The sequence below is a fragment of the Panthera pardus genome, unplaced genomic scaffold, assembly GCF_024362965.1.
Source record: "Panthera pardus isolate Hobbes unplaced genomic scaffold, ASM2436296v1 HiC_scaffold_6, whole genome shotgun sequence".
NCBI classification, from domain to species: Eukaryota; Metazoa; Chordata; class Mammalia; order Carnivora; family Felidae; genus Panthera; species Panthera pardus.
In genome coordinates this window covers 92,280,788-92,295,561 of record NW_026526991.1, presented here as the reverse complement: position 1 = coordinate 92,295,561, position 14,774 = coordinate 92,280,788, and the positions used below count along the sequence as shown (strand labels likewise).

Sequence of the window (14,774 nt, the reverse complement as noted above, 5' to 3'; positions counted from 1 at the left end):
ACAGCATAAGTAAAAAACATGAAAAAAGGAAATCGTATGTACATGAAACAACAAACTAAAACAAAGAAACACGAGGATGGAAAAGTAGATCAAGGTTAGATTATGGGTGACCTTGACTGCCAAGGGGAGGAGTAGACTTAACAGAACATGGAATTAACATGCTTTTCAGAAGAACAAAGTGACCGCCTTAGAGCTTTAAGACAACTGTCCTCCCAGAATAAAAAACTGGAGGCTTGAAGACTACTTAGAGAGCTGGGTAAAAACGATCACAGTTTGAAGCAGACACTAGTTATGAAAATGAAAACAACTGGATATAAAACACAGTGAAGGAGCATGTGGGTTGCTCAACCGGTTAAGCATCGACTCTTGATTTTGGCTCAGGTCATGATCTCATGGTTTGTGAGATCAAGACACATGTCAGGCTCGCCGTTGAGCATGGAGCCTGCTTAGGATTCTCTCTCTGTCCCTCTGCCCCTCTCCCCTGTTCACACACTCTCTCTCCCAAAAAGAAAAAAAACAAAAACAAAGGAACAAAAAAAACCCCAACTCATTGAAAAAATAATATTGATGTTGGCTGTAAGCTAGAGAATGAAATCATACAAGAATCTGTGGTCTAGAATCTGGGTGACCAAAAGGACAGAACACACTTCATAAAGAACACAGCAGGAATAAGAGGTGTGAGACATAAGGAAGCAATAATACTTAATCTCAGAATATAAGGAAGTGACGTATATATCCAGATATACACATCTGGAAGACAAGTCTACAGGTCACATGCTTATGATATAGACATGAGCTAGAGAAAGACTGGAAAGTCATGTGTCATGAAAGGGATATTTATTTACTATTCTTTTATGTATTTCATTATGTTCTACAATTGCAAGCTTATATATTTTGAAGCCATTTTAAATAGCTAACTACAGCATACTCAAAAACTGCTTGTATGTGACCTGAACATATTGTTTGGGAGTTCTGTGATTAAAAAAAAAAATCAAATCCACTGACATTTGCAACTATATTAATGAGAAAAATCAATCCTTCTAACAAAATAATGAGGTTCTATATTTACAATAAAATACATCCAATTATGGGAAGAACAGAGCTATGACTTTAGCAGACATTAATTTTGCAGTCACTAATTAAAACTATAAACAGATGGTCACCAGCTGCACCTCAGAGCCTCTGTGATTTAGGTGAAGTATCCTAGACTCTTTCCTTACCATAGCCAACTTCGAACCAAAATGGACTTTTCCCTGGGCTCATCTTAGTCTCTGCCTAACTTCCAGGTGCTATCCCAAAATGAAAAAAGGGACCTTGGCCCACTGTCAATGGAGTTTTGCTGAGCAGTTCACAAGGGCAGAAACTCTGCCTAGCACTGGAGTTCTCAAAGGTCTTTAGAAGATTAAGAAAATCCAACTTACCTCCTGGCCCTTTCTTTTTACCTTTCTTAATCTTCTTCCTTTTAGAAAGCTCAGAAAATGCTTCAGCTGCTTTTTGGAGTTTTGTGATAAAAAATTCAATATCATCCAAAATGTGGTTTAATATTTGCTGGAATTAGAAATTACAGAATGAAATGTAAAACAAAATAAGACAATTTTTTGCCTTGACTTTATACTGTCAGTAAAGGAAAATTAGAAAAAAAAATACCTCCCACATACAAATTTTAAGTTTAGCACTAATTCCAAGAAAAGAATTAAACTAAATATATCTATACCTGTGGCTGAAGTCTGACATTCACATTTTTCTTTAGTTTAATTTTGTTCTATTTTCAATACCATCAAGAAAGCATTCACAGTATCTATTCAGATTATTAATTATTTTCAACTACTCTAATTTTCTCATAGTGCTTCTTCCACATAAAGTTAGGGTAAAAATTTCTAAGAAATATCTTGTTAGAAGAGCACTAAGAATTTTTGTTTTTTTTAATAAATGTCCCAATAAAGTACCGACAGTACTATTTCATGGAAAAAGGTATACAGAATGTTGTATAACCTAATAAACACATAGATAATTATCCTAGAATAGTCATTAATAAGAGTTTCTACATGGTTAAATAGAATCAATGATGAATTATGCTTTCAGGGATTATTGGATGAATTTTGATTATACTACAGTCTTAGCTGACTTTCTCTACTTTGTGTGAAACCTGACATTCTTCTAATTTAAAAGACTAGAAATTGGGATTAAATAAACTTCTAAGTGTAATAAATAATGGTGTGATATAAAAATGAAGTTCCAGACTTCAAATTCCTCTAAGTATTTGTTTACAAATAAGCTAGGAATGTGTGTATAGTATAAAAATAATTATATTACGATCATATGTTGTTATTACATCACAGGGCATTCTCACTGTATAAGTAAACTACTATGGACTAATAAAAATAAATACAGCCTTATCCTTTATAAAGAGTTAAAATTTACATTTTATTTTTTAGGAATTATAAAATATTTTTTAATAAATGTCATGAAGATATATTTAAAAGATATTTCAATTATGAATTACAAACTATGAAAAAGTTAAAATCCCTCAAATCTGATAATTCAGTTTAAATTCCTTTGCAAACTAGTTAATATGCTAGTTTTCTATCAGAGCCCTATTCTACTAAATATTGGCATAAAGGCAAAAAACAGTTAAGATAAATAATTCAAAGGGCATAACCACCAATGGAAAGAGAAAATATACTTTCCACAAAACACCTTTATTTAAATCAACTTCATTTTCCCAGTTGATATTTTCTCCCCTTTAAAAAACAAAACAAAACAAAAAGCCAATGATCTAAAGATGAATGGTAGACCTACCACATCTCTGTCAATTCGGGCCGCCATCATCTCAGGCGTTTCTTCCTGCTCATGATACTGCCTTGGCTTCTCAACTAAAGAAAGGAAATCATTAAGTCTTTCCACCTGTTGCCTGAGCAGTATCAATATAGGCAATGGAACATGAAAAGAGTACCATTTACAAAAGAGAACACCTTCTTTAGATACAGAATCAAAATTGCTCGTCATCTATGAATGACATGCACTCTTGCTACCACTAAAAAAGAAGGACTCGGGCAGAGCTTTCAACCTTCACAATGCTGATTCACCCTGTAACTTCCCCGCTATTCTCCCTTCTTCCTGACAGCTGCCTGTGGAACCAATCCTAACTTCTCATCCTATAATTCCTACAGAAGAAAACAAGTACCAACTCACATTTAAGCACCTACCCGTCAAAAACTGGCCAACTATTTCTAACGCAACAAACATCCCAATTCTTACACATTCCAACACTTTGATTATAATAAAGCTTTGGGGGTTCTGACAGTAAAGTCCTTTTTAAAATTCTGACAGTAGGGGCACCTGGGTGGCTCAGTCAGCCAAGCTTCCGACTGCAGCTCAGGTCATGATCTCACCTTTCCTGAGTTCAAGCCCCACATCAGGATCTGTGCCGACAGCTCAGAGCCTGGAACCTGTTTCAGATTCTGTGTCTCCCTCTCTGTCTCTACCCCTCCTCTACTTGTGCTCTCTCTCTCTCTCTCTCTCTCAATCTGTCTCTCAAAAATAAACATTTAAAAAATTTTTTTAAATAAAAAATAAAAAAATTCTGACAGTAAAGTGCTTTTTATTTATTTATTTAAAAAAAATTTTTTTAATGTTTATTTATTTTTGAGACAGAGAGAAACAGAGCATGAACAGGGGAGGGGCAGAGAGAGAGGGAGACACAGAATCTGAAACAGGCTCCAGGCTCTGAGCTGTAAGCACAGAGCCCGATGCGGGGCTTGAACTCACGGACCGTGAGATCATGACCTGAGCCGAAGTCAGATGCTTAACCGACCGAGCCAACCTGGCGCCCCAGTAAAGTGCTTTTTAAAATGTCATTAAGCTTAAAACATGCAATGTTGGGTTCACTGACTTAAACTTTAAAAGTATAAATGCCCTACAGGATTTGTAAATTAAATAATAGATATCTTAAGAGCATTCAAGATATTAAGTTAGCTCATTGAGCTAAAGCATGATGTTAATTGTAAGGTCATTATCATGATCTCCTTCCTGGTTAACACTACTACTAAACACAGATACTTCTACAAACATTTCACAGTATATGGAATAAAAAAAACCAAAAACTGTACAGATGAATCAGGAAAAATGTACCATCAATAATGGAAATACAACTCATAATACATCATGACTCATGATATTCAATACAGAAAACTATAAAAAAAATACTCAAAATTCTGTATTGCTATGCCTTTTTATGCCTAACTTTTCCCCAAAAAAGGAATAGGTACCCCCCCACACACAAAAGAAGAAATTACAGAGTCTTATGAAACTTAATTAGTGGCTGTAAAGTACTTTAAGATAATTAGAATTTACATTCATGAAATCTTGCCAGTTAAATGCTGTTTTGCATGGGTTAGCTACTTCCTTGGGTATTGTATACTACAGAAAGCAGCAAGTTGACCTTGAAATATAGCTAGTAGGAACTCCAGATAGGTCCCAAAATGTCACTTGGCAGGTGAGATAAGGGAGAGGTGCAGTATCTTGCAGACTTTTTCATCACCTAGGACCCCTTCTGCCACTATTCTACAGAGACCACTTTTAGAAGTCATGGGTAAGGCTATGTCAAGGATTCAAAGGAGATTTTAGCCTGAGTCAGCCAGAACTTGCAGAGGGACCAAAAGATACTTCTTGCGGGGGGGTCACGGAAGCAGGGGAGCGTGCAGTGGATTTCCAACTAAAAACTGGCCTGGATCCAGACAGAACCTCACATGGGTAAGTGTTATGTTCTATTTGGTCTAGTAGAAAATTAGAAGTTCTGAAAACCGTTTCTTACTCTAATTTAAATAGATGAGAATGCACAGCATATTTTAGACAAAACCTAATGAGAGCCCACAAACACCCCAGGAACAAATTTTCTCTTTTCTGTAAATTATATTAGTTTTACAGATGTTTTTACAATTTTATTCAGAATATTTGTAAACTTAAGATGTCTTATCCTTCCTCAACTTCAAGGAAGACCATTTTGATCTCTCTCAAAACCCACATTTCTTCCGCCAAACAGCAGCAACAACAAAAGTACCATAAGAACAAAAAGTAAAAAACACTATAAACTCCTACCAGTTTTTTTAAACACAAAATTTTACAAAAAAAAAAAAGCATCAACAGAAATTTACCTTATAAATTTCTAAAAACAGAAATTGTTATAAAAGTTAAAGTAAGTAATTCTGTTACTTCACTTTTGATAAATGGATGTTTCAAAGATTTCTTTCTTTCATCTGTTTGGTAGCTGGGCTTATGTGTAAATCTCTAAAAATAACTTCAAGGATACCAAAAAACAAAACAAAACAAAACAAAAAACTAAATAAAATGGAAAGCATTTCAGAAATAAAATGAACTCCATTTGGCAAAAGTGAGACCAACCACACATTATGTGTACTACACTGCAAGAGATACTGTTAGAGGCGTTACTTGCTTTCAGATTCACAGCAACCCATGAATTATTATCCCCATTTTACAAGTGAGATTGAAGCACAGAGAGATACTGTCCAAGGTCACACAGGAGATCCTGGTCTTATTCCAGAGTCTAACTTGCAACTCATCAGATTCAAAATCAAGCCCAGTGTCACTCATTTTGGCCACCAAGTTCTACTGTTTACCTACCCTGCTAGATATCCTGTATGAATAATGCTTTATTAGATAAAGGATAAGTGATTTAAGAAGTCTATTGAACTGTGAGGCAAAAGAGTGAAGCTTCATCAAATTCAAACTTGCTGGATCACAATTATTAACCCTTATAATGAAGACACTGGACCTAACAACATATCATAAGGCATTATCGGTCATAACAATTTCATATTTGGCAAGAAACATTCTGACATGTAAAATGTTACACTATGTTCTATGCTGTGATTTGTCTTTTAAAAAGAATACCAAGGTAAAATGATGGTGCCCACAAGGGCCCCTTTGACAAGCTTAGCCAGATGGAGAATGCATTTTACTCTTGTCCTAATACTACCCTGATATCCTTTTCATGAAAGCACAACACTTTTTCCAAAAAGGACAGTGGTAAGGTAATAATAATGGAAAGAATTTTGAAGTATAGTCTTTAAAAACAAACTGGTAGACTCTTGTTTGGTATATATCATGTTACCATCTTTTTGTTAGCTGAGTCAAACTTCCCATCTTTGATTGCATTTAAAAAAAAAGAAAAAAAGGGACCGTAATCCTAACACCATATTTATTTAAATGACTGGCCTGAACTCTCATACACAATAGTCTTATAGTGTCCAAGGCTTAAATTTCTTTTCTAAGTTTTGTTTCAATTAAAAAAGCTAACCTCAGGCTTTAGCTCAGAAATCAGCATCAGAATTTGAAAGCAAGAACTATGTCACAACCCATAATAAATGTTCAAGAAGTAGCAGTTCTAGAAACACTCACAGTCCCCCTGGTCAGCTGCCCACGCAGACCAGGCTGCCACCCGACTTCTAACATCCACCTGGGTAACAGTCCCAGGGGGCACTGGGGCAGGAGCTCTTGGTGGAGGCGGTATACCAGGGTCTGCTTTTGAAATCATCCTAAAAAAGACGAAAAAAAAAAAGAATTTTTTACCATCTTACTTTCTATCAATTCTCTCAGTTTATGGTATTAGTTCTTCAACCTTAGGAACTATGTCAAGAGGTAGAACAATAAGGGTTTCCTAACCATTTCATATTATATATATTTACAAATGTACATCAAATACAAAATCATAGGAACATTTTAATTCAACTAATCACTAGGTTTAATTTTTTTTTCCTGTGTCTCCCATGATTTGGAAAGGCTGTGAACTAACTATATTCCTCATATCTATTTGTACTCCCCTAGGCTGACCTTCCCTTAAATTGTCACTCATCAGTCCTGACTCTCTTGGACAACACACGTGGGAGAGAAGCCTTCTCAGAGACAGACCAGAAACATGGAGGGAAAATGTGCACACATAAACCCATAAACCGACAAACTCAGAAGAGCAAATGAGTTGAAATCACAGGTTGTAATCTCTAAAATATACCTTCACTGAAGGCAATCTTTCTAAATCTTTAGAGCAAAAAACAAAACAAAAAACCACAAATGAAAAAACTTTTCTAACAAACAAAACAATTCTACCCCTCAATCTCTTTTAATGATTTTACCTCAGGGCTTCGGGCCGCCTCTTCTGTTTCCCTCCTTTACTGTCACTGATTGCACTTTCAATGTCTTCACTAATGAGGTTTGCCTGCAATGGAAGACAGGAGGTCATAGATTTTTCTTGTCTTGATATGTAGGTTCAAACAACAACAAAAAAGGGATTATGTTTCCTGTCTGAATCAGTAAGTGTCTTGACACAAAGGAAGTGTTTTCTTTTTTTTAAACGTGCTTTCCAAACATGACTCTTGTGGTTTTTTGATGGTGAACTTTATAATGGCCAAATTTATTTATTTATTTTGTTTATTTATTTTGAGAGGGAATGCAAGTGGGGGAGGGGCAGAGAGAAAGGGAGAGAGAGAATCCCAAGTAGGCTCCACTCTGTCAGTGCAGAGCTCGACACAGGGCTCAACCCCATGAACTGTGAAATCATGGCCTGAGCCAAAATCAAGGGTCGGATGCTTAACCAACTGAGCCACCCCGGCGCCCCAAAGACAAAATTTAAAACGCGAAGAAATTTTTAAAGATTATCTAGTCCAGATTCCATTAGTTTAGACACAAGTTATCCTTGCATAAAGGCAAAGAGGAGAGGGATTTGCATGTGCTGGAAGTATAGGTATATGCAGAAAGCATAACTGGGGGAAAATCTCTGCCTAAGGAGAAATGAAGGAAATAGAAGTGAACGCGTGAGGAACAGAGCTCCTTTCCCATTCTCATCCTTAGGCTCCAGTGGGCGCCTATTAACCTACTGCAACATATCACTCAGACCCAGCAGATACTCTCAGTTTAAAACAAATACACTATAATCATGGAATGAACTCCCAACACTAGGTTGTATCCTTTTGTATCCTATTTTGTCATTTCAGATAAAAGTTAACTTTCTCCAAACAATTAACTTCTCTAATACTCTCCCAACAAGAATATCTGACTGGGTTTTCTTGAGAAACAAGGTAAGATTAGTAGCAAAGAATTTTATTTATGGCCAGTGATTATTACTGCATATTAGATTCTTGCTAGGATGTACTCATCTTCTATTTTTTATTCCTGCTGGTTCTCTGTAACTATGTATGTTTTTCTCAAATATGTATGTTGTATATTCTTTTACCATAAGCACAGATAATCATAAAATTTTAGAGCTGAAAGGAAACTTGAAGATTAATATGTTCTCCTTGTTTTATAATTAATGAAACTGAAGAATACTCATGATGGCTTGGCCAAGGTCACATTCCTAAGTAATTGTGAGGGCTAATGCACGCTAGTTCAGTGTTACTGCGATAAGAATATCTTACTTTCAGGAAGATATAATAAACATCCTGTCAAAGTCTCTCTATTACGCAGGATGTTAAATAAAACTGAAGATGCCTTATGAGCAATTAAACACCAACAAAATGGGCAATCTGGAAGAAATGGACAAATTCCTAGAAACATATACACTACCAAAATTGAAACACGAAGAAATAGAAAATCTGAACAGACCCATAACCAGTAAAGCAATCAAAACAGTAATCAAAAATCTCCCCCCCAAACAAGAGTCTGGGACCAGATGGCCTTCCAGGGGAATTCTACCAAACATTTAAAGAGTTAACACCTGTTTTCTTGAAGCTGTTCCAAAAAAATAGAAATGGAAGGAAAACTTCCAAACACTTTCTATAAAGCCAGCATTACCTTGATTCCAAAACCAGACAAAGAGGCCACTAAAAAGGAAAACTATAGACCAATTTCCCTGATGAACATGGATGCAAAAATCCTCAACAAGATACCACCAACTGGATCCTCAAATACATTAAAAAAATTATTCACCACAACCAAGTAAGATTTATACCTGGAATGCAGAGCTGGTTTAATATCTGCAAAACAACCAATGTGATACATCACATCAATAAAAGAAAGGACAAGAACCACATGATCCTGTCAATAGATGCAGAGAAAGCATTTGACAAAGTACAGCATCCTTTCTTGATAAAAACCCTCAAGAAAGTAGGGACAGAAGGATCATACCTCAAGACCATAAAAGCCATATATGAAAGACCCACCACTAGTATCATCCTCAGTGGAAAAAAACTGAGAGCTTTCCCCCTAAAGTCAGGAACAAGACAGGGATGTCCCCTCTTGCCACTGTTATTCAACATACTATTGGAAGCCTTAGCCTCAGCAATCAGACAACACAAAGAAATAAAAGGCATCAAAATCGGCCAGGAGGAGGTCAAACTTTCACTCTTCACAGATGACATGATACTCTATATGGAAAACTCAAAAGATTCCACCAAAAAACTGCTAGAACTGACCTATGAATTCAGCAAAGTTGCAGGATATAAAAATCAATGCACAGAAACCGGTTGCATTCCTACACACCAATAATGAAGCAACAGAAAGAGAAATCAAGGAATTGATCCCATTTACAATTGCACCAAAAACCATAAAATACCTAAGAATAAATCTAACCAAAGAGATGAAAAATTTAAACACTGAAAACTACAGAAAACTTATGAAAGAAAGTGAACAAGACACCAAAAAATGGAAAAATATTCCATGCTCCTGGACAGATAGAACAAATACTGTTAAAATGTCAATACTACCCAAAGCAATCTACATATTCAATGCAATACCCATCAAAATAACACGAGCATTCTTCACAGAGCTAGAACAAACAATCCTAAAATGTGTATGGAACTAGAAAAGACCCAGAATAGCACCAAAGCATGAGGCATCACAATCCTGGACTTCAAGCTGCATTACAAAGCTGTAATCATCAAGACGGTATGGTACTGGCACAAAAGCAGACACTCAGATCAATGGAACAGAATAGAGACCCCAGAAATAGACCCACAAACGTACGGCCAACTAATCTTTGACAAAGCGGGAAAGAATATCCAATGGAATAAAGATGGTCTCTTCAGCAAATGGTGCTGGGAAAACTGAACAACGACATGCAGAAAAATGAACCTGGACCACTGTCTTACACCATACACAAAAATAAACTCAAAATGGATGAAAGACCTCAACGTAAGACAGGAAGCCATCAAAATCCTCAAAAAGAAAGCAGGCAAAAACCTCTTTGACCTCGGCTGCAACAACTTCTTACTCAACATGTCTCCGGAGGCAAGGGAAACAAAAGCAAAAATGAACTATTGGGACATCATCAAAATAAAAGCCTTCTGCACAGCGAAGGAAACAATCAGCAAAACTAAAAGGCAACTGACAGAATGGGAGATGTTTGCAAACAACATACCAGAAAAAGGGTTAGTATACAAAATCTGTAAAGAACTTATCAAACTCAACACCCAAAAAAACAAAGAATTCAGTGAAGAAATGGACAAAAGACATGAATAGACACTTCTCCAAAGAAGACATCCAGATGGCCAACTGATACATGAAAAAATGCTCCACATCACTCATCATCAGGGAAATACAAATCAAAACTACAATGAGATACCACCTCACACCCGTCAGAATGGCCAACATTAACAACTCAGGCAACAACAGATGTTGGTGAGGATGTGGAGAAAGAGGATCTCTTTTGCACTGCTGGTGGGAATGCAAACAGGTGCAGCCACTCCGGAAAACAGTATGGAGGTTCCTCAAAAAATTAAAAATAGAACTACCCTATGACTCAGCATTGGCACTACTAGGTATTTATCGAAGGGATACAGGTATGCTGTTTTGAAAGGGCACAGGCACCCCAATATTTAAAGCAGCACTATTGACAATAGCCAAAATATGGAAAGAGCCCAAATGTCCATCAATAGATGAATGGATACAGAAGATGTGGTATATATATACAATGGAGTTATTACTCAGCCATCAAAAAGAATGAAATCTTGCCATTTGCAACTACGTGGATGGAACTAGAGGGTATTCGGCTAAGCGAAATTTGTCAGAGAAAGACATATGACTTCACTCATATGAGGACTTTAAGATACAAAACAGACTAACATAAGGGAAGGGAAGCAAAAATAATATAAAAACAGGGAGGAGGACAAAATATAAGAGACTCTTAAATACAGAGAATAAACAGAGGGTTGTTGGAGGGGTTGTGGGAGGGGGAATGGGCTAAATGCGTAAGGGGCATTAAGGAATCTACTCCTGATATCATTGTTGCACTATATGCTAACTAACTTGGATGTAAATTTAAAAAATTAATAAATTATTGGAGCGCCGAAGTGGTTTAGTTGGTTAAGCGTCTGACTTCAGCTCAGGTCATGGTCTCACAGTCAGTGAGTTCAAGTCCCGCATCGGGCTCTGTGCTGACAGCTCAGAGCCTGGAGCCTACTTCAGATTCTGTGTCTCCCTCTCTCTCTGCTTCTCCCCCACTCGTGCTCTGTCTCTCTCTGTCTCAAAAAAGGTGAATAAATGTTAATTAATTAATAATTAATTAATTAATTAATTAAAAAAACTGAAGATGCCCAGGAACCCTGAATTTCCTATGAGAGGGGGACTATCATATTTCTTTTTGGGGATGGGGATATCATATTTCTAAGAAAAATTTTACTACAGAAGTGGGCAGAAGCATTGTTTAAAATCCTCAAAGAAGCTTGAAAAAAATAAAAAGAAACTTCATAACTCAAAAGTGATGTTGCAACATGACCCATATAAAAGAAACCACATCATACTTCATTGTGTTTATATTTTCAATGTCTCAAGGAAAAAATGGCCTCATGGAGAATATGGCACTAATGAGTAAAAACATATAGCTGCATATATGGTACTTGAGCTTTTAGTTACATAAAACAGTAATTCAGTAAATGTTTCAGACTCATCAACACTACCATCCCCTATCAGATAAAATAAGTCCTTTATCCTCAGAATTGAAATTCAGAAACTCTACTCAGCACAGTAACTATTAGTTTCAGGGTAAGTTTTAAAACACTGAGGCAAAAAAATAAAAAATAAAAAAAATAAAAAAAAAAATAAAACACTGAGGCAAACACCAGATTTAAAATGTCTTTTAGCTTAGTCCTCTGTTTTCAAAATATTTTAATTTTATTTCATTATAATTTCATTTTTCCAGAGAAAATATACACTTTCATACTAATTTCATACTTAACAAATCTAACCTTGCACATTTTTTTTGTTTATTTATTTTGAGAGAGAGGGAGAGAGGGAAGGGCAGAGACAGAGAGAGAGAGAGAATCCCAAGCAGGCTCCAGGCTGTCAGTGCAGAGCCTGATGCAGGGCTTGAACTCACAAACAGTGAAATCGTGACCTGAGCTGAAATGAAGAATAGGAAACTTAACCAACTGAACCACCGAGGTGCCCCTAACCTTGCAAAATTCTTAATGCCCTTTATGACTTTCAAAAGGTACTATATAAAATTTTGATGAACATCACATATGTAATCTACCTAATGCCACAGTTCAAGTAACGTTTTTAGAAAGTCATCTACACATAAATTTAAAAAAAAAGAAAATTATAAAATATCCTGATGACAGTCTAATTTATCTATCATGTCAAAAAATACAGAAAAGATCAAGTGACACTTTATGCTAATCTCCCAGCACTTCTTTATCAGATAAAAATTACCTGTATGTTTTATAATATAAAATCAAAGTGATAAATCACTGCTTTGACAAAGCACCAATCAACTCAACCCAAAATGATTTCCCTTTTGGAGAAATAAACTCATGAAATAAAGATATTCAAGGTTGATGATAATTTCTAATGTCCAACAAAGCACTGCAAGTTATAATCATTGAAAATTACAGTGTACTTTGAAATACAAATCTTAAGGATATAGCATGTTTTTACTGGTAACTGTGCTTAACCACTTTCACATTACCACTTGGGGATTACATATCTTGAGCAATTATTCAAGACACATAATTAAAATTAACTTTAAATTTATATCATGGGAAGTGTCTAAGTGTTTCATCACAATAATCCATGTTTAGTGCAGAATAAAATAAGATGGTATGATTACTTACTGTCCATGAAGAATGATTCTTGAAGAATCAATTTTTAATTATAAGTCCAAGTAACTCAATGAAGAATTTAATATATTATCTATGCCTGCTTTTTTTTAAATAAGTAGAATGCATCTTTCCTTCCTTCCTTCCTTTCTTTCTTTCTTTCTTTCTTTCTTTCTTTCTTTCTTTCTTTCTTTCTTTCTTTCTTTCTTTCTTTTAATACCACTCTATCTCTTCTTTATTTCCTGGAAGCCCTCAGGAACATACTAAGGTATTTGTTTTCCTTACAAAATCCTAAGAAACTAAAAATCCACCAGTCATATGACTGCAGTAGATAATCCAAAAGCTGTCAGAACATCTACTCAGAGGGGAAAAAAAAAATACACCATTCATTTACCTTAATCTCATCACATTGGAAAAGATGAAGATCTGGCTTGTTCTGAGTTGGCTCTTTGCACACCAGGGCAAGAACTGAATCATAGTTACAGGAATGCATCACAGCTTGGCAGTGCTGGATTGTGTTTAAAGGAAAATTCTCTAGTTCATTCTATAAACAAAGTAAAAACAAACTTGTCTTAATTTTTATTGTATAAATATAATCGATTCCACAAAGAGCTCTTGGCACTGTACACATCATTTTTAAAGTGTGTAAATCATACTGACAGTGAATACGAGTAAACACCTAGGATGGAGAGGATGAGTAGATACAAGGTGACAGCAGAAAACAAGGTGGGGCCAGAAGGTGAGTGGGAGAAAAAGCAACAAAAAGGAAATATTTAGCAGAGGAATGCAGTTATCTTCTTAATAAACAGAAGAAATACTGAACTTGGTAATACTGACTTCCTTAGGTTATGGAGTGGAGATGATGCCTTTAAGAGAAAAAGAAGTAAACTGAGGCCTCTTTCCAAGATTATTCCCCATCTTACATGGTATTTTTTCCCCTCTGGCTATATAGTGTCAGAATTTTTTTTTACTTGAACATTGAACAGTAATACTCAGTCATACACAGAAGTCTCTATCTTCTGTGACCATAAATGTGGGGGGGCTACAAATAATACATCATTTGTACATTTTTCTATTTCAATGAATCTCTCAGATGAAAAGATTAAAAATATCTATATTTATTTATTCCAGCCCAAAATATCAAACAGCTGGGCCAAAAGGATCTCACTAAAAACATATATTCTTCAAAGTGATTAAGATGTTCGGTAGTATAAAAGTGAATACTCTTTAACCTATAAATAGCCCACTAAATAAAATACTGATAGATTACATAATTATTTCTTAAACAAATGAACTTTCTGTTCACAATCAGAATTCTGAATTTCATGAGATAAATTTAAAGTGTCTATTGTTAGACTAATGCCTTTATACAAATAGTAAGTGGGTCATGATGGGAGAAACAGTGATTTTTTTAAGTAAAGAAAATACAATATCTCCGATAAATAAAAATAAATTAATAAAAGTAAAAATAAAAAGCATCAACTTTTATTACAGGCGGCACATATACACATATATCACACCATAGATTCATTCTAAATTCTGATTCCCTGACATCCAGCGAAGGCAAAACAAGAAATACTGGCTCCATCAGAATAAAATGCAATTTCTCAGAGTACCAGGGAAATAACAAATTTTCTTTCTTTGCAAAAGTTAATTAAATAATATCCCTTCCCTAGAATTACTTGAAACCATGAGGATCGGAGAGGCACTCAGTTGCTATTTTCTCAC

At 35.5% G+C, this 14,774-nt stretch overlaps 1 protein-coding gene across 5 annotated transcripts in view; it reads right to left on the bottom strand.

Moving 5' to 3' along the window:
* EPS8 (epidermal growth factor receptor pathway substrate 8) overlaps nucleotides 1–14,774 on the bottom strand; it is a 187,741-nt gene that overhangs the window by 42,524 nt on the left and 130,443 nt on the right. For all 5 annotated transcript variants that reach the window (XM_019452083.2, XM_019452084.2, XM_053895742.1 and 2 more), the window contains 5 exons: nucleotides 13,441–13,590; nucleotides 7,149–7,231; nucleotides 6,418–6,554; nucleotides 2,800–2,873; nucleotides 1,422–1,548 (listed from right to left, as the gene is read on the bottom strand). In XM_019452083.2, coding sequence (XP_019307628.2) covers nucleotides 1,422–1,548; nucleotides 2,800–2,873; nucleotides 6,418–6,554; nucleotides 7,149–7,231; nucleotides 13,441–13,590 — 571 coding nt within the window. The remainder of the gene's footprint in view (nucleotides 1–1,421; nucleotides 1,549–2,799; nucleotides 2,874–6,417; nucleotides 6,555–7,148; nucleotides 7,232–13,440; nucleotides 13,591–14,774) is intronic.